This window comes from Vigna unguiculata, chromosome 7 (assembly GCF_037176805.1).
Source record: "Vigna unguiculata cultivar grain cowpea cultivar isolate G323 ecotype 2 chromosome 7, ASM3717680v1, whole genome shotgun sequence".
Lineage (NCBI taxonomy): Eukaryota > Viridiplantae > Streptophyta > Magnoliopsida > Fabales > Fabaceae > Vigna > Vigna unguiculata.
The window spans coordinates 32,335,346-32,363,043 of NC_140798.1; the positions used below are offsets into that span (position 1 = coordinate 32,335,346).

General features: G+C 34.4%; 1 protein-coding gene across 1 annotated transcript; it reads left to right on the top strand.

Moving 5' to 3' along the window:
* Window positions 1-22,937: 22,937 nt before the first annotated feature.
* Window positions 22,938-27,654, top strand: LOC114191962 (putative receptor-like protein kinase At5g18500). Its single transcript, XM_028081439.2, has 8 exons — window positions 22,938-23,220; window positions 23,504-24,190; window positions 24,297-24,401; window positions 24,586-24,708; window positions 24,808-24,978; window positions 25,094-25,223; window positions 26,759-26,971; window positions 27,231-27,654. Exons 2-8 carry the CDS (start codon window positions 23,523-23,525, stop codon window positions 27,342-27,344), a joined length of 1,524 nt encoding a protein of 507 aa, XP_027937240.1. The 5' UTR covers window positions 22,938-23,220; window positions 23,504-23,522; the 3' UTR covers window positions 27,345-27,654.
* Window positions 27,655-27,698: the final 44 nt, after the last annotated feature.

A 27,698-nucleotide genomic window follows, 5' to 3' on the forward strand; every position in this document is an offset into this window, starting at 1 on the left:
AGTGACATATAGACTTAGTGAGTCTAGGCCTCTATGCTTTTGCTGGTTTGGGTCCGTTATGTTTGTTTTTAGTAGCTTTGGGCTGCTATGTTATTTTGTGTAGCTTTAAGTTGTTATGTTGCATGAATGCTTATTGGGTTGCTTTGTTTGCTTGGTTGTGATACAAGTTTGGGTAAATGGCATTTCGTTTTAGTGGTTGGGTACTTGTTATTTATCCGACCAACAACTTTTAGGTTAGAGGCTGGGAACTCATTATATTCGACCAGCGGCTCATATGTTAGAGGTTGGGGACTTTATCATTTGTATTCGACCAGTGGCTCTTAGTTAGAGGCTGGGGATTTTGTCATTTGTATTCGACCAGTGGCTCTTAGATTAGAGGCTGGGAACTTTGTTACTGGTATTCGACCAGCGTCTCTTAGATTAGAGGCTGGGAACTTTTGTCATTTGTATTCGACCAGTGGCTCTTAGTTAGAGGCTGGGGACTATCACTTATACTCAACCAGCGACTCTTAGATTAGAGGCTGGGAACTTTGTTACTTGTATTCGACCAACTGCTCTTAGATTAGAGGCTGGGAACTTTGTTACTGGTATTCGACCAGCGTCTCTTAGATTAGAGGCTGGGAACTTTGTTACTTGTATTCGACCAGCGGCTCTTAGATTAGAGGCTGGGAACTGTCACTTGTATTCGACCAACTGCTCTTAGATTAGAGGCTGGGAACTTTGTTACTTGTATTCGACCAACTGCTCTTAGATTAGAGGCTGGGAACTTTGTTACTGGTATTCGACCAGCGTCTCTTAGATTAGAGGCTGGGAACTTTGTTACTTGTATTCGACCAGCGGCTCTTAGATTAGAGGCTGGGAACTGTCACTTGTATTCGACCAACTGCTCTTAGATTAGAGGCTGGGAACTTTGTTACTGGTATTCGACCAGCGTCTCTTAGATTAGAGGCTGGGAACTTTGTTACTTGTATTCGACCAGCGGCTCTTAGATTAGAGGCTGGGAACTTATTATATATGGAGAATAAAGGTATTCACTTTGGTGAAACCTTGGTGTTCATTAGTGAAAACGGACATGTCATTTTAACTTGCCTGGCCAAAACCCTTCTTAGGGAAAAATGTTAGGTTGGGAAAGAGTACATCTTGTGGTTAAAATAGAAAATGATTTTACAATTTAACTTAAGTAGACTTTCAAACGTGAGACAACTCAGGTGTTGGGTCCAGGTACTGAGTTTTCACGTGCTTTTTCTACGTTGTTCGCCACTAGGGGGATACGAGAGTCTAAGGTTCGCCGTGTAACATTCTCTGGCCATTTCCTAATCACCGTGTATGGTGAGGATGCCTCCTAATGACGATGGGAACTTCAGAGCAAGGTGTGGGGTGGAAACTATTGCTACGAGGGGGTTGAGGGAGGGGCGTCCCTAGAGCATGTTGTAGGAGTGCTAGCATCTACCACAAGGTAGTGGACCGAGATTGTCTTGATCTGCCTTCCTTCACTGAAGGTGGTGTGGAGGTCTACATACCCTCGCGTTGAGACCCTTTCTCCAGAAAAGCCATATATGGAATCATCATTGGGAGTCAGGTCTTCTACGGGAATTTGCAATTGCTGGAAGGTTCTCCAGTATAGGATATCCACCGAGCTTCCTTGATTGATTAGCACTTTCTTCATTACGAAGTTTTCGAGTTCCACAGTTATGAATACGGCCTTTGGCTGGCCTCCATTCTGTGGGATGGTTGTGGTCACGTGGTAGGTTCTTTGTTGGCCCTCTTCATTTATGCTCGCGTTGGGGTGGATTGGGCACTATTTTGATATCGTCGCATGTCCTCAACCCTAATGAACATAGCTGCTCTTTTCCTAAGCTCTTGCATTCCTAAGGGTGGGCGCATGGCAAGCTCATCGGCGAATGGTCCTGGCCTAAGGGAGGTCATCATGTATGTTAAGATGAGGTTGGGGGTGAGATCTTTAATTTTCATGGTGATCGCTCCGAACCTATCTATGAAAGTTCGGAGGGGTTCTCCCTCTTCTTGCCTGAGGTTGAGGAGGGCAATCGTTGTGAGGTCGTGGCGGCGACTTGTGTCGAATTGCGTAGTAAAGGCAGTGGTTAGTGTGGTAAAGGAGTCGATGGTGTAGGGTGGTAAGCTCATGAACCATTCCAAGGCCGACCCTCTGAGGGCTACTGAGAACGACTTACACAGCACGACATCGTCTGTGGAGTACAATCCCACTTGATTGGTGTAAATGGACAGAAATTCGTCTGGGTCCGTCGTGCCGTCATACGTGATGGTGGGCGCCTTCCACTTATGGGGTAGGGGGGTTTCCGTGATTCCATCTATGAAAGGGTGCCGGTGGTTCTTTCTTGAAGCAAATGAGCTGTAGTTACCACCCGTCGTGGGCCCGGTGAGTTTATATTCACTCTCGTCCTTGGTAGGAGGGATATCTACTCTCGAATGAGTGGGACGGGGTTCCTTAGCCGTCCTATCTGCTTCGATCTTCCGCCTGAGGCGAGAGTTCTCTTCCCTAAGTGCTTCCATTTCGTCTGCGTTTCTTTTCTTGTATTCTACAAACTCTTGTTGCATTCTGGCTTGGGCTTCCAAAATGCGCGATATTTCTGATGAGGGACTAGGGTCCCCGACTTCAGCTGTCGGGGCCACAATTGGGACTTTTACTACTCTTCTTCTCGTGGATACCATCTTGTCTTTGGGTTGCTGTTTAGATTTGCGAAGTACTCTTCGGCCCCACGGTGGGCGCCAATTGTTCTTACGGGACCAAACTGTAATCCGCAAATCTGTTGAAGGGTTCGACTGTCTGATCTCTGGCGAATCTTCTCTTGCTACGGAGGGACTCCAAGGACGGTGCAGGGGGACCTGCAAAAGACACTCCGATGCCTAAGTCAGCACTGGTGATATCAGGATTTCAGAGAATATTTTAATGCGTGATCAATGCATAGAACAATGTGCTATTTATACCTTTTTTACCTGTGGGTCCTACCTGAAATGGGCTTTCTGGCCCAATATTCCCTTTCTGGCCATTTCTGGATCCAATGGTAAGGAGAGAAATTACCAGGAGGTCCTTCGAGGGTTGGCGGTACTCGGTATTCAACCATGAGGATCTTCATGGGTGGGTACTTCCTGTCTGTCTTGACCATCTAAGTGGTAGTTGGACTCAGGCTGCTCGTCTCTTGGACTTTGGTGTAGAACAAATAGTCTAGGGAGGGGTACTTAGTGCAGAGTATGCGGCTTAGGGAACTATTGGTAGTCGCACACTTCAGAGGAGGACATCTGGTGCAGGGTATGCGGCCCACAGGGTTGTTGGTGGCCGCATACTACAGGAGAGGATATCTAGTATAGAGTATGCGGCCAAGAGGGTTGCTGATGGCCGCATAGTACAGGAGAGGATAGCTAGTGCAGGGTATGCGACCCACAGGGTTGTTGGTGGCCGCATACTACAGGGGAGGATACCTAGTACAGGGTATGCGGCCTAGAGGGTGGTTGGTGGCCGCATACTACAGGGGAGGATACCTAGTACAGGGTATGCGGCCTAGAGGGTGGTTGGTGGCCGCATACTGCAAGGGAGGACATTTAGTGCAGGGTATGCGGCCCACAGGGTTGTTGGTGGCCGCATACTGTAGGGGAGGACATCTAGTGCAGGGTATGCGGCCCACAGGGTTGTTGGTGGCCGCATACTGCAGGGGAGGATACCTAGTACAGGGTATGCGGCCCAAGGTGTTGCTGGTTGGTGGCCGCATACTGCAGGGGAGGACATTTAGTGCAGGGTATGCGGCCCACAGGGTTGTTGGTGGCCGCATACTGTAGGGGAGGACATCTAGTGCAGGGTATGCGGCCCACAGGGTTGTTGGTGGCCGCATACTGCAGGGGAGGATACCTAGTACATGGTATGCGGCCTAAAGGGTTGTTGGTGGCCGCATACTGCAGGGAGGACATCTAGTGCAGGGTATGCGGCCCACAGGGTTGTTGGTGGCCGCATACTGCAGGGGAGGATACCTAGTACAGGGTATGCGGCCTTGATGGTTGTTGATGGCCGCATACTACAGGGGAGGATACCTAGTACAGGGTATGCGGCCCAAGGTGTTGCATGTGGCCGCATACTGCAGGGAGGACATCTAGTGCAGGGTATGCGGCCCAAAGGGTTGCTGGTGGCCGCATACTTGGGTGGGGTTGGGACAATATATATTTTAGAAAGTTTATTCGGGAAATTCTATTTTAGAAAACTCGTTTCGAAATATACTTCAAGCATTTCAGAAAATTTGTTCTGAAATTTCTAAAAACATTGTTCCGAAAGTTTCAAAACATATAATCTTGAATTTTATTTTTTCAGATGATAAAATAATCATTTTTGAAAATTTGAATTAATGCAAAAAACTGTGAGGATGCAGGAAGTGAAAGCCGCTCTAAGTCTGTAATATATTGGGCCGCAAACTGTTAACCCATAAAAAGATTAATGGATCAGCCCTGTTGAATAATTTGTACAAAAGTTTGAAGTAGAACTCGCCAAATTACACTATTATTTTGAATAAATTTCGATTGATAATGAAAAATACATTAAAAAAACATGTTAAAATTGAATTGTCCTCATTTCTCCTGCATAAACTTGGATATTGAAATAATTAAACTATTTTTCAATAAACTAACCCGTATTTGAGCCGTGTGTGGATATTTTATTGGGAAAGAGTTATATATTTTAAATTAAATATTTTCTTTCAAATTACTTAAATGCATGTGATAATGATCAGAAATATTTACGTGTAAGAAAAATCTTACATCACAAATTTCAACATAACTCATAAACTACATGTTGCTAAAATAACACCAATGTGATTATTTTTTTTCTATTTTCACCTGTTGATACAATAACACCTGTTTCACATGTGATTATTTTTTCTAAGTATGTTGTTTTTGAACGAAAATTTGAACCTTTATTTACTGCACTACGGAGAAGAAATTCATTCAACTACACTCAACCTCAATTGTTGTTAGATAATTAAAACATTAAATTTAATTCTGAATTTCATTATTACAATAAAAATCTCTTATATAAGCAATTAATTAACTTGAAAAATATTTTAAATAAAAAAAATGGTGCATATTAAAAGTGAGAGAGTTAAGAGAAACAAGTGTTGTGGCTTGCGCCTAATGATTGCAGTTTCTGTTATGAAAATGGGAATGCAGCTTTTATTGAAGCTCGTGACTAATCACTGTAGATCAAGATACATCATTAATTATTTATTGTAATAATTATGAGCCCTTACCACATTTAGGTAATTTCTATAATGTTCCTTTAACTCCCAAACAGCATTTGATTTAGCAAAAGCAAATAAATTTTGTTTTAAAAATAATTGTTTTGGTTTTTTGTGGAATGATTTACATTTTTTCGCTTTATGATTTTGGAATGATTGAGCTTAGTTTGGTCTAAATTTGCCAACACAATGCAAAAGAGATTGATATCATATCAATCTAATTCATTAATGTAGCTTTCTAAGTGGAAATATTCAGACCATACAAGTCGCATCGTTTTGACTAACGAGATTCAGTTATTCACAAGATAAAGTGTGAAATTAATATTTTACATGTGAAACTGTAAGCAACAAAAAAAAAAAAAACTATTAACCGATACAAGAATTTAATGTAGTCTAGGGATATCATATAAAAAAGCTATTAAAGATGAGCCGGAATTCATGAGTCAAGCCGATTCACCACGAATTTGGGTCGAGTTAGGTTGAATTTTTTTTACAAATTTTAATATAGTGTTGGGTATTGGGCTCCCTTCCTATGTGGAGAAAAGGCCCAAAATTTGAGAAGCCCATGTCTCACTTAAACTTAGTGGAGAGGAGGCTATAAAATAAAGAGAGAGGCAGAACAATAGAGTCAGAATACACTGAAAGCCCTAACACATAGAGGGAGAGGTAGAGGGAAAATTCTGTTCACGTTTTTCATAGAGCTGTCGCAGTAAATTCGGCGCTGCGGATTTGTTCACCGTTGGATCGGGCTGAAATTTTTACAGCAGGTTCGGAACTCATTGCTCTTCATTCTGACCGGTCGGATCTTTGATACGAGGTCTGAGTTGGGAGATATTAATTTCGCACTGCAGCAGTGATTTGTAGAGGTTTTCCTCTCTTGTTCTTCTCTATTTGAAAGCTTTGTTGCTTTGTTATTTGGTTGGGTGTTGGCACTAATTTGTGCTATTGATTAAGACTCTTTTGTACTCTTGTTGATCATAGTGAAGCTATTTCTTTGGTCTGGACGACTCGTGGTTTTTACCCTTGATTTGAGGGGTTTTCCACGTTAAAAATCTTGGTGCCTTTATTTGTGCTTTTGGTGGTTTATTATTGCTGCTCTTTGATTATTGCTCCTCATAGATTCTTGCAAGTTAGGGGAAATTATATCCGCTGCATTCTCTGGTATATTGTTTGTTATTGTTTTCCCCATCAGAGTGGTATCAGAGCTCTTGGTTGGGCTATATTTACTTGCTTGAATGATGGAGGCAAATGCAAAGATGGTTGCTTTGAATGGTACAAATTATCATTTGTGGAAGGGCAAGATGAAAGATTTATTATTTGTCAAGAAATTGCATCTTCCGGTCTTTGCTACACAGAAGCCAGATTCTATGTCTGAAGAAGAATGGGACTTTGAGCACCAACAGGTATGTGGTTTTATTCGGCAATATGTTGAAGATAATGTTTATAATCATATTGCTAATGAGACACATGCCAGAGCTTTGTGGGAGAAGATTGAGTCTTTGTATGCTTCTAAGTCGGGCAATAATAAATTGTATTTGTTAAATTGCTTGATGAATTTGAGGTACAGGGAGAATTCTTCTATTTCTGATCACTTAAATGAGTTTCAAGGGCTCCTAGATCAATTGTCAGGAATGGGCATAAAGTTTGATGACGAAGTTATGGGATTATGGTTGCTTAATACTCTACCAGAGTCTTGGGAGGTATTTCGGGTTTCAATTACGAACTCTGCCTCGAATGGTGTTGTTTCTTTTCAGATGGCAAAGAGCGGTGCTCTTAATGAAGAGATGAGAAGGAAGGCACATGGTTCTTCATCTCAGTCTGAGATGCTTGTTACAGAAGCTAGGGGGAGAAGTCAGAAAAAGGAACATAAAGGTGGTAGAGAGAAGAGTAGGAGCAAGTCCAAGTCAAGATACAAGAATTTAGAGTGCCATTTTTGTCATAAAACTGGACACATTCAGAAATACTGTTTTAAGTGGAAAAAGGAGAACAAAGACAAGAAGGGCAAACAGAGAGAGAATGATCATGATGATGATGATCGTGTCACTACTGCTACAGATGGTGATCTTGTTCTTCTTCGTGACTTTGAGTCCGTTAATCTTGTATCTGATGAGAGCATGTGGATTATTGATAGTGGTGCTACACTGCATGTTACACCTAGGAAGGAGTTCTTCACATCTTACACTTCTGGTGATTTTGGAGTGTTGAAGATGGGTAATGATGGTGAGTCTAAAGTGATTGGTGTTGGTGATGTTTGCCTGCAAACCAACATGGGAGTGCAGTTGTTGCTTAAAGGAGTCAAACATGCTCCGGATGTCCGTTTTAATTTAATCTCTGTGCAGTTGCTTGATGATTGTGGTTATGACAATCACTTTGGTTCTAGTAAATGGAAGCTCACTAAAGGTAACTTGGTTATGGCCAGAGGGGAGAAACAATCTAAATTGTATTGGACTAAAGCTTTGGTTGCTAAAGACAGTGTGAATGCTATGTATATGGAGGCATCTTTGTGGCACCGGAGGCTTGGTCATATAAGTGAGAAAGGGCTTAACTGCTTAGCTAAAAAGGATGTGCTTATGGGATTGAGAAATGCAGAATTGGAGAAATGTTCTCATTGCATGGCTGGTAAACAAACCAGAGTATCTTTTAAGAAGCATCCACCCTCAAGGAAGTCAGAATTACTTGAATTGGTGCATTCTGACGTTTGTGGCCCATTAAAGGTAAAGTCATTTAGTGGTGCAGTTTACTTTGTTACTTTTATTGATGATTGTTCCAGGAAGCTATGGGTCTATGCTCTTCAGCGGAAAGGTCAAGTACTTGAAAAGTTCAAGGAATTTCATGCTATGGTTGAGAGGCAATCAGGCAAGAAGCTGAAATGCATCCGTAGTGATAATGGTGGTGAGTACCGTGGACCTTTTGATGTTTATTGCAGGCAGCATGGTATTAGACACGAGAAGACTCCTCCTAAAACTCCTCAGTTGAATGGTCTAGCGGAGAGGATGAACAGGACCTTGGTTGAAAGGGTTACATGTATGCTTTCAGAAGCAAAGTTGCCTAAGCACTTTTGGGGAGAGGCATTGCTTGCAGCTGTGCATGTTATTAATCTCAGTCCCGCAGTTGCTTTGAATATTGAGGTGCCAGACAAAATTTGGTTTGGTAAGAATGTTAGATATGATCATTTGCGTGTCTTTGGTTGCAGGGCATTTGTTCATGTTCCTAAGGATGAAAGATCCAAGTTAGATAAAAAGACAAGGCAATGTATCTTTATTGGCTATGGTGAGGATGAATTTGGCTACAGGTTTTATGATCCTGTTGAGAAGAAGCTTGTTAGAAGCCGTGATGTACAATTCATGGAAGATCAGACCATTGAAGACATTGATAAGGTGAAGAAGACCACACCCGAGAAAGACAGTAATCTCACTGATGGTAATCCGATGAGGTTGCCCACTCACAATTTGGAGAATGTTGAAACGGAAGCTCAAGACAATGAGCAACATGGTGATGTTGATGATCAACAGTTTGGAAGTGGAGTAGAGGTTCCAATTGATGATGCTCAAGAGGAACATGATGATGATGACGATCTTGGTGATATACCTGAATCACCTCAAGTCCAACTCAGGAGGTCTAATAGACAAAAACAACCTTCTACAAGGTATTCCTGTGATGAGTACATAACCTTGACTGACGGTGGAGAACCTGAGTGTTTTGAAGAGGCTTTGGATAGTGAAGAGAAGAAACAGTGGCTGGATGCAATGCAAGATGAGATGAAATCTTTGCATGATAATCACACTTACGACTTGGTGAAATTGCCTAAGGGCAAAAGGGCATTGGAAACTAGGTGGATTTTCAGGGTGAAACAAGATTCAAATTCTACACTTCCAAGGTACAAGGCCAGATTAGTGGTGAAAGGTTTCAGACAGAAAAAGGGTGTTGATTTCAATGAGATTTTCTCACCTGTGGTGAAAATGTCATCCATCAGAACTGTGCTAAGTTTAGCTGCTACTCTTGATTTGGAGGTTGAGCAGATGGATGTGAAGACAGCTTTCCTTCATGGTAATTTGGAGGAAGAGATATACATGAAGCAACCTGATGGTTTTCTTGTTAAAGGCAAGGAAGAATATGTGTGTAGACTAAGGAAGAGTCTATACGGTTTGAAGCAGGCTCCAAGGCAGTGGTATAAGAAGTTTGAGTCTTTTATGTGTGAGCAGGGTTACATGAAGACTACTTCTGATCATTGTGTCTTTGTTAAAAGTTTTTCTAATGATGACTTTATTATCCTGTTATTATATGTTGATGACATGCTTATTGTTGGAAAAGATATTTCCAAAATTGACAGGTTAAAGAAGACACTTGGCGAGTCTTTTGCCATGAAAGACTTGGGAGCTGCTAAAAGGATTCTTGGCATACATATCTCACGTGATAGGAGAGAAAAGAAGATTTATCTATCACAAGAGCAATACATTAGGAAGGTGTTGCAGAGATTCCAGATGGAAAATGCTAAAGCTGTGAGTACTCCTCTTGCTACTCATTTTAAACTGAGTGTTAAACAGAGTCCTTCAAATGAAGTTGAGAAGACCAATATGAGTAGAGTTCCTTATGCATCTGCGGTGGGCAGTTTGATGTATGCGATGGTGTGTACAAGACCAGATATTGCACATGCTGTTGGTACAGTTAGTCGATTTTTGTCAAACCCAGGTAGAGAGCATTGGAATGCTGTGAAATGGATTTTGAGGTATCTTCATGGTACAGTTGATATGAAGCTTTGTTTTGGAGGTGATAAACCTACTTTGATGGGTTACTCAGACTCAGATTTGGCTGGGGATATTGATTCCAGAAAGTCCACTTCGGGCTATTTGATAAAGTTTGCAGGGGGAGCTGTGGCTTGGCAATCAAGACTACAAAGGTGTGTAGCGTTGTCTACTACAGAAGCAGAGTTCATTGCTATTACTGAAGCATGCAAGGAGGTGTTATGGTTGAAGAAATTCTTGCAGGAGCTTGGTTTTAGGCAAGATAACTATTCATTGTTTGTTGATAGCCAAAGTGCTATCCATCTTGGTAAGAATCCAACTTTTCATTCTAGATCCAAACATATTGATGTGAGGTATCATTGGATACGTGATGCTTTGGATGCTAAGTTGTTGGAGTTGAAAAAGGTTCATACAGATGATAATGGTGCTGATATGATGACTAAAGCATTGCCAAGAGGAAAGTTTGAAGTTTGTTGTGAGATCGCCGGTTTGGCGGTTATCTCCACATAGTTGTGAGGGGGAGATTTGTTGGGTATTGGGCTCCCTTCCTATGTGGAGAAAAGGCCCAAAATTTGAGAAGCCCATGTCTCACTTAAACCTAGTGGAGAGGAGGCTATAAAATAAAGAGAGAGGCAGAACAATAGAGTCAGAATACACTGAAAGCCCTAACACATAGAGGGAGAGGTAGAGGGAAAATTCTGTTCACGTTTTTCATAGAGCTGTCGCAGTAAATTCGGCGCTGCGGATTTGTTCACCGTTGGATCGGGCTGAAATTTTTACAGCAGGTTCGGAACTCATTGCTCTTCATTCTGACCGGTCGGATCTTTGATACGAGGTCTGAGTTGGGAGATATTAATTTCGCACTGCAGCAGTGATTTGTAGAGGTTTTCCTCTCTTGTTCTTCTCTATTTGAAAGCTTTGTTGCTTTGTTATTTGGTTGGGTGTTGGCACTAATTTGTGCTATTGATTAAGACTCTTTTGTACTCTTGTTGATCATAGTGAAGCTATTTCTTTGGTCTGGACGACTCGTGGTTTTTACCCTTGATTTGAGGGGTTTTCCACGTTAAAAATCTTGGTGCCTTTATTTGTGCTTTTGGTGGTTTATTATTGCTGCTCTTTGATTATTGCTCCTCATAGATTCTTGCAAGTTAGGGGAAATTATATCCGCTGCATTCTCTGGTATATTGTTTGTTATTGTTTTCCCCATCATATAGATTAATTTTTGACCTGATCCACCTAAAACCTAACTCATCCGATTTGAACTTGTGATGAACTGGGTTGACTCATCAACCTGTAAATAAAAGGTGACACAAATATTTTTTATTATATTAGGTTTTGCATTTGGGTCGGGTAAGGTTGTTTTTAGGTATAAATACACATTTGGTACCCAAACCTTTTTGGAAAGTTCAATGTGGTACCCGAACTTTAGGAATGTTCAATTTGGTACCTAAATTTTTTAAAGAGATTCAATTTGGTCCTCTCCGTTAAGTTGGAGTTAACACCGTGTCCGTACAGGACACGTGTCAAGCCATGAATTTTTTATTTTTTATTTTATTTTTTTTTTCGAAAAAATTATTTTTTTCAAAAAATGTAAAAACTGCCACGTGTCAGTTTATCATCGTGCCACGTGGCAGCTTACAATCATGACATATGGCAGTGTAATAGTTGTTTTCAATTTAGTACCCTAATTGAAATTTTTGGTTAAATTTAGTACCCAAATTTTTTAAAATGATCCAATTTCGTCCTTTCCTATTTGAGACCAAATTAGTAAATAAGCTTAATTATAACTTATATAAACATGTTAAAATAATTGTTTTGAATTTATACATCAAATCATTACACCTAAATATTCAAATTATTTTATTTGTTACAAGTGTAAAAAATTTCATGTATAAAAAATTACAAAGGTTAAAATGTAAAAAATAAAATAATTTAAGTATTTAGGTGAAATGATTTGATGTATATATTAGAAAAAGTTATTGTAACATGTATATATAAGTTGTAATTAAGCTTATTTACTAATTTGGTCTCAAATGGAAGATGACGAAATTGGATGATTTTAAAAAATTGGGGTACTAAATTAAACCAAAAATTTAAATTGGGGTACTAAATTGAAAACAACTATTACACTGCCACGTGTCATGCTTGTAAGCTGCCACGTGGCACGATGATAAACTGACACATGACAATTTTTAATTTTTTTGAAAAAAAAAATTAAAATTAAAAATAAAAATTTCAAGGCTTGACACGTGTCCTGTACGGACACGGTGTTAACTCCAACTTAACGGAGAGGACCAAATTGAATCTGTTTAGAAAATTGGGGTACCAAATTGAACATTCCTAAAGTTCGGGTACCACATTGAACTTTCCGAAAAAGTTTGGGTACCAAATGTGTATTTATACCTTGTTTTTATAGCCAACACATTTGTAATTTGTATTGTTGTGATTTTAGTTTGTATTTGGAGTTTAACTTCATTTTTTGGATTGTATTTCGATTCTATTGAAGTTTATTTTAGATTTTAATCATAATTATAATTTTGTTTTGTTTAGACTAAAGAAAAAATTGTATCGAATTTTTTTGGTTTGCTAATAAGTGAGCTGGGTTGGGTAGGATTGGTTCACTAAATAGTTAACCCGTGGTGAGTCGAAACAGACCGGAGCGGATTAACCATTTTGATACCTCTAATATGATGTGTATGTCCAAAAATCTACAACTATTTGAGATGTATCTCAAACTTTACATAGATTGTTTATATAACAAAATCGAAAATCACATCTCACAATACTGCATGTGAGACAAAATCAAGCTCCATAATACTAATATAAAAAATTATTAAATTCATTCTAATTAAACCTAAAATAAATTAAAATAAATCTAATTAATATGTTGATTGAATAAACACAATGTTTATGTATAATAATGGTGAATCTGGGTGTGAGAAGATATGTATTCGAAAATAATGGATGGATAGTGAATCCAAAAAATGTGGGTCCAAATGAACATTATACATGAAATGCAGGAGATGAGATGAAACAATAATTCCAAATTGCCAGCAACCACTTTTTTTTTTTTTTTGTTCTTCTTCTCTCGTGTGTAGAAGACAGCATCTTGATTTTGTATTATTTTCCTTTTGTTGAAAATGATTGTAGGTTGATTTGTCAGGTATTGCATTGTTAGAGAAGTGTTGTTTTCGTAGAGTATTATTTTATACTCTTTTTCACGTAATTATCGCTGAAAATGTAACTAATTATTGGAAGTTGAAAAGAATGGGTAGTGATGAGAATGACTTGTGAAAGAGACGAGTTTTTAGGGAATAAATATATGGATAAGTTATGGCCTCTATGTGAGTGGCTAACTAATTTACACACCCAACTCTTCAATTATCCTTTTCGTAACTAATACGGATATTCATATTAATTAATTGCCCTTAATTAATATTAATTTCGTGTTTTATGGAACTGAAACAACGTCTCAACCAAAAATGATTTCGCCACATTTCTCTGTCTTTCGCAACAATTTCGATTTTGTAACGTCTAAAAAATGTAGCATTTTATGATATTATGTATCACACTATCGTTGTCTTTTTTATCCATTGCTATCTCTGTCTTGTTCTTTAATTTTATTATTCTGAATTTATTTTTCTTCTACTTATATTTAAGTTTTAATATTATCTTTTTTCTTGATTAACAGTGAGAAGATGTAATTTATTTTTTGGTCAACATTTTAATCAAAGTAAGTAAGTATTTATTTATTTATATTTTAAATTTCCTTTATTTCCTTTGATTACACGTGGAGATTGTGTTGTTACATAAAAAATTAAAGTCGAATAAATGAATATTTTGTCCGCTAAATTTGTGGTTTTACAATTTGATTTGAGAATCAAGCATGAGGAGAGTAGGTTAAGTTATAGACTCTTTCCATTAAGACCTACATTGCTAGAAAGGACCAAACTCCAAAGTTGAGTTACTTATACATTTATATTTATTTGAAATTTTAATAACTTACCCTTCTTACGTGATTTTTGCTATAATTGTATGTAATGTATTAGTAGATAACATTGCATGTTATGCATATAGTCATAGTTAAACTTAAGCACTTTTGTCACCTGTGATTATATATAGTTACATTTTTATGTATAGTTTATTTTTCTAAAATATTTTGAATTTATATGTAAGATCCCTTTTTTGTTTTAAAATGGTTTGGGCTGGTTTTATTAAAGGATCTAAGGTCAAGTCATTTGTTACCTCATAATTTCTCTCTGAGTCATTCACTCTTATTATGTCTCCTTTCTAGAAAGAGTTCCCCTCCTCCCTCCCTCATAGAAGCAGAATAAGCTTTTTCCTCCTCCGAGTTTATTGAACACTCTTCTTCCACATAAGTCAATTCCTAACCTCTGTTCCACTTCCCTTTTTTTTTGTTCCAAAGCTTTGGTCACATGTTGTCTCTGTCTTGGTATTACTTTTGCCTCCCTTGGTTCTGTTTTCCAACTCTGGAGGTTAGCATCTTTCAAGGTAAGGAAAATTAGAACTCTTTCCTTTTCTTTGAAATGGATTGTACTTATTTTCATTATGGAATGTGCTGAGTATATTTGATTGATGATTTCATTGAATTGAGATGAATTTCATGTTTGGATATCTATGGGTTAAAGAATTTTAGGTGGTTTAGAATGTAATTGGAATGAGAGATATTGATTGTTGCAATTGTTCAGTTTAGTATCATCCATAAACCACTTTGAAATGAGTTTGAGAAGATAAAAGTGCAAGATACCAAATTATGCAGTGGAACAAGTCAAAATCTCACAACCAAGAAGCATATGGTGTGGTGCTACTCATTTTCCTACAATGCATACTTTTCGTAAAATGAAGGTTCCTACTTCGTTAACCGTTGGATCGAACTGAAATTTTAACAACTGATCCTAAACACATAGTTCTTGACTTTGACCAGTCAGATCTTGAATCCGGGGTTTGTAGTGAGAGCAGATTTTATCGCAAGGTTCCTGTAGTTTTGGTTGTTGACAACATTGACCTTTGTTGCTTGTTTGGTGCATAAATTTCTCTATAGTTATTCAATTAAGTTGGTTCTTTTTGCATTTGGTTCTTGATTCAATCATCTTTAATTTGAATATAAATACAAAATTTTTGGAGCTTTATACAAGCTGCATTTTTATTTCTAAAATCTAAAATTGTTTGCATAATATGTTGTTAAGTTGGATTGGATAAAAATTATAAGAATTAGTTATTTTCCAAGAGAGACATATGTTGTATGGTTTTTAATATGTGTTTTCAAAAGCTTGTGTGAGAATATAGGAGATGGGGAAATCCTATTTGATTTAATTAGTAGTGTGTTCATTGATGTAAGGAGTCAGTACTGGATGTTTATCTTGATACTCTAATGTTCATTGACTCATGTAGAGTGGAATGAGTCATGTAGTGAGAGGGGCAGGAAGTCCTATCTTTAAGAACAATCCCAAGTTCTTATGACAGTTAAAGGGACTAACCTTGTGTGGTAGGGTGAAACCCATTGACAATGACTATGCAGGTAGTAGAGGCCACCACAAGTGCAAAAACCACCAAGAATCATACATCAATGTCTAAATCCAGATAATTGAGTATAGAGTGTCATCTTGTGTGATGGGTCAGTTGATATTGCTTAGCTTTGTGTAATTGGTACATTGTATTCTTTTGAGTGTTATATGTGTGTGTGAAATGTATTATTTTAATAGTTTTATACTATTAAGATGAGAAGTTACATTATAAAACTTTTATTGGATATTTGGAGTTCAATTTTTTATGTGTATGTACGAATATTTGGAGTTGAATTTATACAGTTACAATGTTTTTGTTGCATTATTCTCAAAATTATAATTTTACCTAATAATTCCCAAATAAAATATAGACATTAAAAATCGAGACACGTTAACACTGAAGATCTAATTTTTGTTTAATTAAATAATTTCCATCTAGTACTTCTAACTCCTCAACATTAAAGAAAGTGAAAAAAAAAAAAATGGAAGGATAATAACTTTTCTCTCTTTATTTGCCCTCACACCTCTCAAATTTTAAAACTCAGGTGAAGAAAATTTGTTTTGTCTCTTTCAATTAAACCGAATATTAAGTACTTGCTTTTATTATTTCGTAAGGAAAAAGAGAAAAACTTATGAACACGTATCAAGAGGTCATAGTCAACAAAGGCTTTTGCTGCTGATTCTTTTGTTTCTAAGTCAGCGCTTTAAAACAGAATAATAATTTTGTATAATAAAAATTACTTTTAAGAGAATGTTTGTTTTAAAAAGGTGCTTGCGAACTAATTAAAAAAAAATGAAAAATAAGTTTATGATAATGAAGTATTATGTAAAATTAAAAATAGTGTATAGTCAAAGTTATCCTACGTTTTTTATAAATGGAGTGCTACACTACGTGTTATTTAATTTCTTTATAAAATAAAATACTTATGTCGGAGTAACTTCAATTTTTCAAAATTAATTGAAAAAATAAAAAATTTATAAAACTCAACATTTAAAGATGAAGGTGTAGAAAAATGAATAAATTAACATCCACCACAATTTTCCTAATATAATTATTATTATTTTAATAACAATAAAATTATTAATAATAATTATATATTAATAATATTATTATAATATATTAATAATATTATCAAATTAAATGACTCTTACTTCTGTTTGAAAAAATATTAAGTCAAATTTATTATGTAATATAATAAATTTTTATTCAACAAATAATTAAATACGCTATATGAATTAGTGTAATAAATTGCAATGTTTTATTGGAAGTCGAAGAACATGAACTCTAAACCTAAAAACACACACATATATATACACACATACAGACAAAATATAAATATAAATATATATATATATATATATATATATATATATATGTATATATATATATCCTAATGTTTTTTACAACAAATTACGTTTATGCGAAAATTACTAAATAATTTTTTTTTATGACTATGTATAGGAAAAAAAGGTTTTCACTCTCATTACGCAACTATAAAAACCGTTTGACCTAATTATTTTAATTATACATTTTAAGTTCTTAAATAGACAGGGCCAAAAACGAATTAAATTTAAGTCTTTTTTCCTAATTTAGTCTAACAATTTTTTCTTAAAACCTTAAATAACAACTCACTGGTTTTTTAATCTTTTTTCTTAGACCCACTTTTAAAAGTTAAGTTTGACTTTTTTAATTTAAAAAGTTGATTTTAACTTAAAAATATATAAAGTATTTTAGAACAAATTATTTTATTGTGACAAAACCTTTTTGGCTTAAAAAACGAAATTGATCTAATTTTTTGTAATGGAATTATATCTTCGTGTATTTTTTAGATATTGTATTAACGTGTGATTAATAATATTTAAATGGAGTCTAACACATTTTAATCTAATTTATTTAAAATCTATGATTTTTTTTCTTCTGCAGTGACTCTTTCACATGTTTATTATAATCACTAGATTTTTATTTTTAATTTTACTCTTTTACTGTAGATACAACTTTTTTAAAATATCAATTTCTATTTAGAACAAATATTAAATCAATATTTAAAATTATAGGAATTTTTATTAGAAAAAAAATTCATTTTAAAAATATATAAAAATAAAGTTAAAATATAACAAAATATCAATTTCTTTAATTAAAATTTATAAAATTGTCAAAATAAAAATAGTAATAAACTCGAACTCAACTCGGAACCTCAAAAAAAGTTCATCTTCATCTCCATTCCAATAGTCATACTTAACGGATATCAAATTTTTATGTCATTTTCATTTCCACTGGATAATGCGTATATATTTGTACCCATACTTGTACTTGCTTACTTATTATCAACTAATTAATTTTTATAAAATAGTAAAAAGTCTAAAGTAAAAAAAACATATATAATATTATCAAATATTCAATATTAAAACGAAAGTTATTTCTTCAATATCAATTATGTAGAAAGAAATTGCAATTGTGTACATTTCAAATTAAAATACCAAATAAAATTTTTTGAGAGACAAAATAATTTTTAATTTGCAAACGTTAATCAAAAGTAATTAATAAAATTTAAAATTATTTGAATATATATATATATATATATATATATAAGGAAAAGAATATTCAAATTAAAAAATATTTTAAACGTTTGTTTACTTCAATTTTTCAAATGAAATATCTTTTTTATACACTAATAAAAGTTATAATAATCCCTTCATCAAAATCACAAAAAGACAAGAGATTAAACTAATAATAATAATATAATTTTAACATAGATCTTTTATCTTATTAACTTCAATATATGTTGGATGGTAATAAAAAAGATTTATGACAATTACATTACATTATTATTTTATAGTAAATAAAATGTATTTATACAATTTATAGCGATAAACTTACATGTATGATAATTAGTTGGAAAACAAAAATAATTAAATAAAAAATATCAAAATAGTATTCTACATGATAAAAATAAAAAACAAATAAAATATTACAAAAAATTATCAAACATGTATCTTAGAAACAATTTGAGATGCCATTGACTGAAATAGCACAAAAACAAAATAAATGTATAATTAATGATATGATAAAATAAAAAATACATAAAATGAAAAATACCTTTGGGACCTAAGCAAACTTTTCAAATATTAACCTAATTGATGGTTGAGAGATAACGAAAATTATTTTGCAAAGCAAAATAGTTTTTCAAATGAAGCAAAAATTAATAATAATAAAATAAAAATAATTTTTTTATATTATTTGCTAAATAAAATATTTATGCTATTAGACACTTAAATTGCTTAAAATTAAGAATGTAAAAAATTATCATGTGAAAATAAAATAAACAATAAATAAAAATATTAAAAAAGAGTATACATACTCAAATGTGAGATAGAAAAATATTTAAAAGACATACGTAATTGCATAAAAGTTGTGATAAGAGACGAGAAATATCTTAGAGATGTGAATGAATCTCAAGACAAACCAAACAATTAGAACAAAAAAAAGTGTTTATATATATATATATATATATATATATATATATATATATATATATATATATATATATATATATATATATATATATATATATATATATATATATAAGTTACTTAACAAACTGAGAGTATTTGAAATATTTAAGCGGGGACGACAATATGCAACAATGAGTATTATGTCAAGCATGAGACACGAACGAGGCAGATATGAACATCCCATTTCATCACATACGGAATTGAAAAATACGAGTATTCTTCATACGCAATCAATATGGAGATTTTCTGTCAAAATGGAAACGAGTTCGAACAATATCCACATGGATGAGTTTATTTGTCATTCCTACTTACCTTTAATGTGATCACTTTACACTGAAAACCGGTCGAAATTTGAACCAAATTTTGACTTAGAATTTTAAATATATTTTTGTTATTCAAATTATTTAGAAAAAGAAAAAATAAATGTTATAATACTCAAACTTCTTAAAATAATCATAAAAAAATTGTGACTTCTATTTTTATATTTGTTTCTAAATAAAACTTTTTAATAAATTTAAATATCTATTCTATTTTATAAATTTTTTAAATTTCAATTAAAAATTTGATAATTTGTCATATTTTTAAGTTTTCATTTTTAAATTATTTTCTAATTAAATTTTTTATGATTTCAAATATTGTTTTATTAATGAACGTTTCAAAACTTCATAATTATCTATATCAAGTTATTATTACGTTTGAAAAATTTATTAATGGTATTTTATGTTGGGTTTTGTATTCTTTTATATTTTATATGTTTGTGGTACCATACGATTATATGACATTGCTCTAACACATATAAGGTATTTGACATCACCTTTTACCCAAAAACCTTAAGACAATGATAGTATGAGTTTTTATTCTTATATAGTGTTTAACTTTGTCTATTCTATCCAATGTGAGACTTTGACTCACACTTGGACTATTCCCAACAATCTTCCCTCAGTGGCGAGTCCTTTTTTTTCATATGGTATATATTTCCCTTCAGGTGTATGGTGACCCCTTTTGGTGATGGTTATGCAATCAGTCACTTAGATGACTCAAGACTCTTTTTTGGTTATGGTTATGCGGTCAATCATCCTGAACCATAGGCTTTGATACCACAGTTGGATTTTATATTCTTTCATATGTTTTGGTTATATATGAGTTATGGGTTATGGTTATGTGTTATGGTTATATATGGGTTTTGGTTATATATTCTTTCAAATGTCACAATTGCAGTCAATTGGGACATGTGAAAAAGGTATGCAAATCCCAAGATTCTCAAGAAGATGTTCTGATTGTGGAGGATAAATTAGAGGAGAAACTACTTCTTACAACATCATGTGTCACAACCAACGAATCTACAAAAGATTAGATTATAGATAGCGGTTGCACAAATCACATGACTCATGATAGAGAACTTTTCAAGGAGCTCAATAAATCAAATATTTTCAAGATAAAAATTGGAAATGAAGAACAACTGGTTGTGAAAGGTACCAAAACAATTTCAATTAAAACTCATTTAGGTATCAAATTAATTTTTGATGTCTTATATGTTCTTGAGATTACCCCAAAACTTGTTAAGTGTTGCTCAAATATTAGAGAAAGGTCATAAGGTCTCCTTTGAAAATAAAGTTTGTGTGATAAAAAATACTAAAGTGAAAGAGGAATGTGCTAGAAATAAAGTGAGTATGAAGGAATGATCAAAACTAGAAGAAGATAAATACAAAGAAAAATATCAAATTGAAGAAAGATGTGATGCCATAGAAGAAAAAGAAAAACAAAAATTACAACAAAATGTTTCTCCGAATAACATATCTCATATCTCCAAAAATAAGAGGAGAAAATCAAACATCAAAAGATGGAGAATCAAATATAAAAATATAAAATCTAAATAAACAAATATTAAGCAGGGAGGAAGGGTGAAAATATTACTTAATATATTTTTTATTTAAATAATTTTTAGATAATATTTCAGTTGCAGAGACATATTTCAGTTTTAGAAATTAGTTATTATTTTAGTTTAGGAGTGAGATATTCTAAATATTGTATACTTGATATTATTTTATATTTTACTTTATATATAGGGTATATCAATAAAACACAACAAAATGTTTCTCCAAATAACATATCTCATATCTCTAGTATTTCTAAAAGCGTTAAAAATCCCAACATTTTATATATACTATATTATAAATAAAGTTATGTTGTTCGCTTAACAAGCATAAGCACACTTCAAAAAAACTTTAAATAAAATAAAACCTTCACTGTAAGAAAATAAATTATATCTACGTATACCACACAATCTATGCAAGTTAAACTCATTTTCAGAATGAAGACTGGAGATTTTTAGAAGAATAAAAATGACCCTACAGAAGTAATATATTTTTCAATTTCACCGATTAAAAAAACTATCTCTATGGTTAATTTCTTTTATAATTATTTCATCATCCAACCTTTTTTATTTAACAGATATGTTACATCTGCAACTCCGACAATACTTTTAGGATGAATCACCATGTTTCTGAGGTATTGTTCTCTTCGAAACATGAAACTTTGTCATAACTTTGTACTCAAAAGACTTCTTAAAAGGTAAAAAGAGGAATAAATATTTAAATTGTTTTTGAACTCAACTCTGAACGATGTGAAACTATTAAGTATACCAGAATAAATCCTTGAGTCCAAGGGAAGTGACCATCCCCACATATGGTGCTAATGTTTTGATCGTAAGTTTGTCAGTATTTTTAAAATCAACTACTGCATTCCCGATATATTGTTTACTTTAAACCGTGTTCCATTATAATTATATCTTTATAAAATGTTTTGTAAAATAAAAAAGGAAGTGATAATTAAACTATATTTGACCTCGATTTTAAACAATATGAAACTATTGGATTTAATAGAACAACACATGTATTATTTCAAAACACACCTCAATACTAAAATTAATTAAAATACATGTGAAAAATGACTATTTATACATTAAAATATTCATCTATATTTTATGATTTATAATTATTTGTTTTGATGGTTAGATAATCACTACACTAAAATAATATTCTATTAAATATTTAACAACTTTAAATAATACAAACAAATAAAATAAAAAATGTCAAGATAAGATCTAATTGTAGATAGTTTATGAATACTTTTATTATTATATTACTACTATTATATTATCAACGATTATACAGTTTATCCGGATAATATAGTAGCAAAGATAATAACTGAAGGATATATAATCATAGAAGAAACTAAAATAGTTGATACGAAGGAACAGTCTTCAGTTTAATTTCATGGTTGTTATCTTTCTTCTTTTGTGGACTAAATCCTAGTTAACTTTCATTAAATAAATTATTATTATTATTTATTTTAAATTAAAATACCATAAATGATCATTATTAAGCCAGTTTATTTTAAATTAAAATTTCCATAAATATCGTTAAAAACACCAGGTTTTGATAGCAATAATGGTAATAATAATAATTTAATACTGTGCATATATAATACGATTTTATCCAATATTTATTTAGACAATAAATTTAGTACAAAAAAAAAGACATAACGATGTCTGGATAATTCTTTACGGTAATTTATATAAGACGATCTGTTACGCAGCATAGTTGGAAGTGAAAGAGAGTAAATAAAGAGGTAACAATGGAGTCAAATGGAAGAACGAGAACAGAATAAAAATGGAAAATGTAAAGGATGAGGGTGAATTCAATTTTTCATACTATTAGTCAGTAATGTTTATGTTCGTAACCGATGGCATGAGAATATCTAATCCATCGCAAGAGGACTCACATCAGAGATACATCACAATCACAATTGCATTGCATGCTTCTGTTCTCTTCTCTAATCTTTCTTTTACTGCACTGGAAATTTTGAATTGGATGTATCTGTATGCGTATCCCTTCTAACGCATCTATTCCCTCTCACTCATAACTCCACCCTTTCTTCTTATCACCCCTACCCACCACTCCCATTCTCAACACTGCTTAGATTTGCCCTCACATTTCCCCAACCCACTAAGACTTTTCAATTTTCATCACTTTTTCACTACTGGGTTGTCAGGGTTCCATCTTTTTGGGCTTCTATTTGGTCAAAGATCTGGCCTTTTTCTGTTTGGTGTTCCTTTTTTGAGATGTGGTGATCTGGGGTATGTGGTGCTTGTCTCTGTGAATCTCGCTCGGCAATCCACGTTGATAGGTAATGCTTTGAAGTCCGTGCCTTTGCTTTTAGGGTTCCTTTCTTGTTTTTCTTGTTGTCTATGAATGCTTGTTGTTCTGAAATGCTTGTGCTTTTCTATTATGAACCAATCAAGGCTGGTTTATGGTGCGGTGAATATTCTGTTTGCTTTTTGTGTCGTAGTCTAGTGGTAACAGATACCTGCTCATATTCCTCGTGCATAATGCATCGACAATTTGAATATTGATGTCACTTTTGGGTTATAATGCAGCTTATCTCTTCTTTTATTACATGTATATTGCAGGGTTCAGGGGTTCTGAGAGATGGGTGCTGATCTTAAAGAAGAATTGTCCGTGAAAACTCCTGTTTTTGATCTTAAGGTTTGGGAAGTAATTGGAATTGCGGTTGGATTGTTTATCATTGTCATCCTCTGTGTGCTCTCATTCTGCCTTACTTCAAGGAAGAAGTCTAGAAAAGCCAGGGATAGGGTTCCTGTTAGTCATATACCTACTGTCTCAAAGGAAATCACAGAAGTGCGAGTTGAGCAAGTGCCGGCGAATGGATTTGTTCCACGTGAAGGAATACTTCTGACAATTCATGATAAATCCAGTGACAAAGAATCAGACAAAGTTATGCTCCATTTAGGTGTTGGGAAGAAGAAGCACGGAGATAGTGGTAGTCACTCGGATTCGTTTCATTACTTGGAGAAAGATGGTGGAGGGTCACAATCAGGGGAGGAGATTAGCTCTGGCTCGGTTGGAATGTACATGCCATCTTCTTCATACCCTATAACAGCTCCTTCACCTCTCTCTGGTCTTCCAGAATTTTCTCACTTGGGTTGGGGTCACTGGTTTACTCTGAGGGATCTCGAACTTGCTACAAACCGTTTTTCAAAAGAAAATGTAATTGGTGAGGGCGGGTATGGAGTTGTTTACCGGGGACAGTTGATCAATGGGACTCCAGTGGCAGTTAAAAAGATACTCAATAACATGTGAGTTCCAGCACAATGTCTATGGCATTGAATTTATTCGAACTTTTGTTTTTAATCCTCATACTTCTACCAAACTTTGACTACTTTCTCTTCCCCCTTTCTGTAGTGGTCAAGCTGAGAAAGAATTTAGAGTGGAAGTTGAAGCTATTGGCCATGTTCGGCATAAAAATTTGGTTCGACTTTTGGGGTACTGCATGGAGGGGACTCACAGGTACCCAACTTGTCAATTACATTGCAGTCTCAACATGCATAGTCTCAACAAATTTCTTAGAGGAATGGAATTATAACTGGCAGAATCATAAAATTATGAAAATACCTTTATGAGTTGCATATTCGTCAGGTCGGTCTCAAGTTCAACACAACAATTTAAGTATGTTTTCTTAATTATATTTCAGGATGTTAGTCTATGAATACGTCAGTAATGGAAACTTAGAGCAATGGCTTCACGGAGCTATGCGACATCATGGATATCTTACCTGGGAAGCACGTATCAAGATTCTCCTTGGCACAGCTAAGGGGTGAGTTGCTGTGTCTATGCTTCTTCAGGCTTCTGTATTCCTCATAAAGTTCTTAAGGTTATCATTTGGTCCTAATTTAGAGCAACATATTTGTTTCAGGCTTGCATATTTGCATGAAGCGATTGAGCCAAAGGTTGTGCATCGAGATATCAAGTCAAGCAACATATTAATTGATGATGACTTTAATGCCAAGGTTTCTGATTTTGGCCTGGCCAAGTTACTGGGTTCTGGGAAGAGTCATGTTGCAACACGAGTTATGGGAACCTTTGGGTCTGTTACTTATTTGCTCTTCACTATTTCCTTTTTCCACACAATATTGTTGACAAACTTTGATGAGTTGGATCCTTATATTTATTCTTTCTTTTTTTCTCCGTACAACTGACAGATATGTGGCCCCTGAATATGCAAATACTGGTCTTCTAAATGAAAAAAGTGATGTGTATAGCTTTGGTGTTGTGCTATTGGAAGCAATTACTGGAAGAGATCCAGTCGATTATGGTCGCCCAGCACAGGAAGTGAGTAATCTTTTATGAGAAAATCCATGTTGAAGAATTTGTTCTTGTTAAAACTTCATTCAATTCACCAAATAATCGTAAAGCATTACCTTTTGAGTTTGACTTGTTCATCCCAAAAAAAAAATCTGTTTTTGTATTGGCATTAGTTGTTAATTGCAGCTCATGTTTCTACATTTTCTGGCCTATTATCTGAACATCTGTTTTTAGACATGTAACATTACTTTATCTTACTGAAAAATGTTAGGAACATACTCCTTTACTCGTTTTTTTAACTCTTGCTCTATTATTGAGCAAATTTTTATGTGCACCTCAACCAATAACAGAGCGTCAGTATGTTGCTTTGCTAGGCATTTCTCCTACCATATTGTAGCCAACTTCAGGATAAAATTATTCTGATTCCTAAATGGGTCTAGTTAGACACATTTAAAACGGAACCTATTTTTATGCACTCAGTTCTACTGAATAGCTTGTACTTTTTCTGTTATGATGCTATGATGCATAGCTAATTTATGAAATATATTTATAATTCTTGTACCCAATACTATTAGAAAATGAAATCATGGGTCATTATGGTGAAAAATTCAGTTTCCAACTGAAAACACCTAGAGGAGTTAATATTGACTTCGTAAGCTATAATCAGTAAAAAATTTAAACATTTTCTAGAATGCGAGCAATGTTATCTATTGCAACTATGGGTCCTTGGGTCCTCTCTACCAAACTTATTTCCCTTCCTTTTATAAGTCATATCCCTGGCCTTAAAATGCTCTAAATGTCATACACCATTGGCTAAATTTTAGGATATAAAGGTGGAGTGCCTGATCACCTCCATTTTATCCGTGCTACATATGAACTCCAGCTGGGTGCATGTAATAATTATTTGTAGATGCTATTGATTAACATCATAATTTTTGGGGATTTAAGCAGGTCCCCAGAATTTCAAAATTCTAGAGCCGGTAAACTCAAAAACCTTTTCAATACAGTCCCTAAATCTGGTTCATTGTTAGATCACTATACTATATATAGATCCAATGGAAAAAGTTTTTAAAACAATGACTTCATTCCTTTCTTATCACTAGAACTTGCCTTGGACTGGCTGTTGCAGTATTGATGAATCAGTTCTATATTTCTCATTCATTCTTCTTCCTGTTCACATTTATAACGTGAATGCAATGACTGCTGCTGTTGTGGTCTCGTTTATGACTATGATGCCGAATTTAGATGGCTTGTTTATTTAGGTCTTCCATACGGGAAATAAGGATTTGAAGTTAGTTAGGGATTTAATTAATCAACATTATCAGCTAGGGATTTACCTTCCCAGTTTATTTTTTGTTAGTTATTACCTTATTCTCAGTGATTAGTTTATGCAGAAGGCAGGAAATATACCTGTTGAGGATCTTGTGCTCGATTTTTACAACAACAAAATTCAGATGTTCTTTGTGTTCTTCTCAGTTGCTTATTTTCTACATTAGTTTGTTATGACAAATTCTGATGTAGGAATTTTGACTAACATGTACAATGAACTACAATACCGTCAGGTTAACATGGTTGATTGGCTGAAGATGATGGTTGGAAACAGACGATCAGAAGAAGTGGTGGACCCAAACATTGAGGTGAAGCCATCTACCAGGGCTTTGAAACGGGCGCTCTTAACTGCTTTGAGATGTGTAGATCCAGATTCAGAAAAAAGACCTAAGATGGGCCAAGTTGTGCGCATGCTTGAGTCAGAGGAGTACCCTTTAGCTAGAGAGGTTTGTTATGCTGTCACCATTAACATGATCTTTTTTTCTAATTGTTGATTTTGCCCTGATATTCAAAAGCCTTTTTGGCCTCTGACTAATCTTGGGTCAAGCTGGTTGGACCTACTTCAGGATGTGGATCACTTGGCATCAACCTTTCAGTTTTCATAGATCATAAGTGGATTCATATGTTCCCATACTTAAGGGACAATTAGTTTTACTAAAATATTTTAGACTGACATTTGATTTGTTTCAATTGCTGGATGCTCAGGACCGTAGGCATCGAAGAAATAATGGGGTTAACTCAGAAATTGAATCCCATAAGGATAGTTCTGACACGGATGGGAGTGACATTCAAGGTTCTAGATCAGAAAGTGGAAGGTAACTGCTGGCATGAGCTAAGGAGAATGAGATTCTTTTTTAGGATAAGTGGTGTGTATAAAGTGAGTGATTTATTTTATTTTTGTCTGGTTAGATTCTTGGATTTGCCTACCCGAGATGGGTATGGCAGAGGCTGAGCAGGGGATAATGTTAATTTTTGTGTTTTCTTTTCCTTTATTTTGTTGTAGAAGAATAGGTATTTGTTGTAGAAGGATATATTATTTGTGTATGAAGGTGGGTGTTATTTATAAGAACCCAAATTATTTGGGGTATGTACAGAATCTGATAGCTTTTTACTAGATTTATTTGATAAATTCGTTGGCCTTGTCACTGGGGAAAAGTAAAATAAACCAGTTCA

Bases quoted from the DNA above. Each gene is read 5' to 3' on its own strand.
- LOC114191962 (XM_028081439.2), top strand. From the start codon at position 23,523: ATGGGTGCTGATCTTAAAGAAGAATTGTCCGTGAAAACTCCTGTTTTT. The intron at 24,191-24,296 runs GTGAGTTCCAGC...CCCTTTCTGTAG, and splicing joins AAAAAGATACTCAATAACAT to TGGTCAAGCTGAGAAAGAAT. The intron at 24,979-25,093 runs GTCTGTTACTTA...TACAACTGACAG, and splicing joins CGAGTTATGGGAACCTTTGG to ATATGTGGCCCCTGAATATG.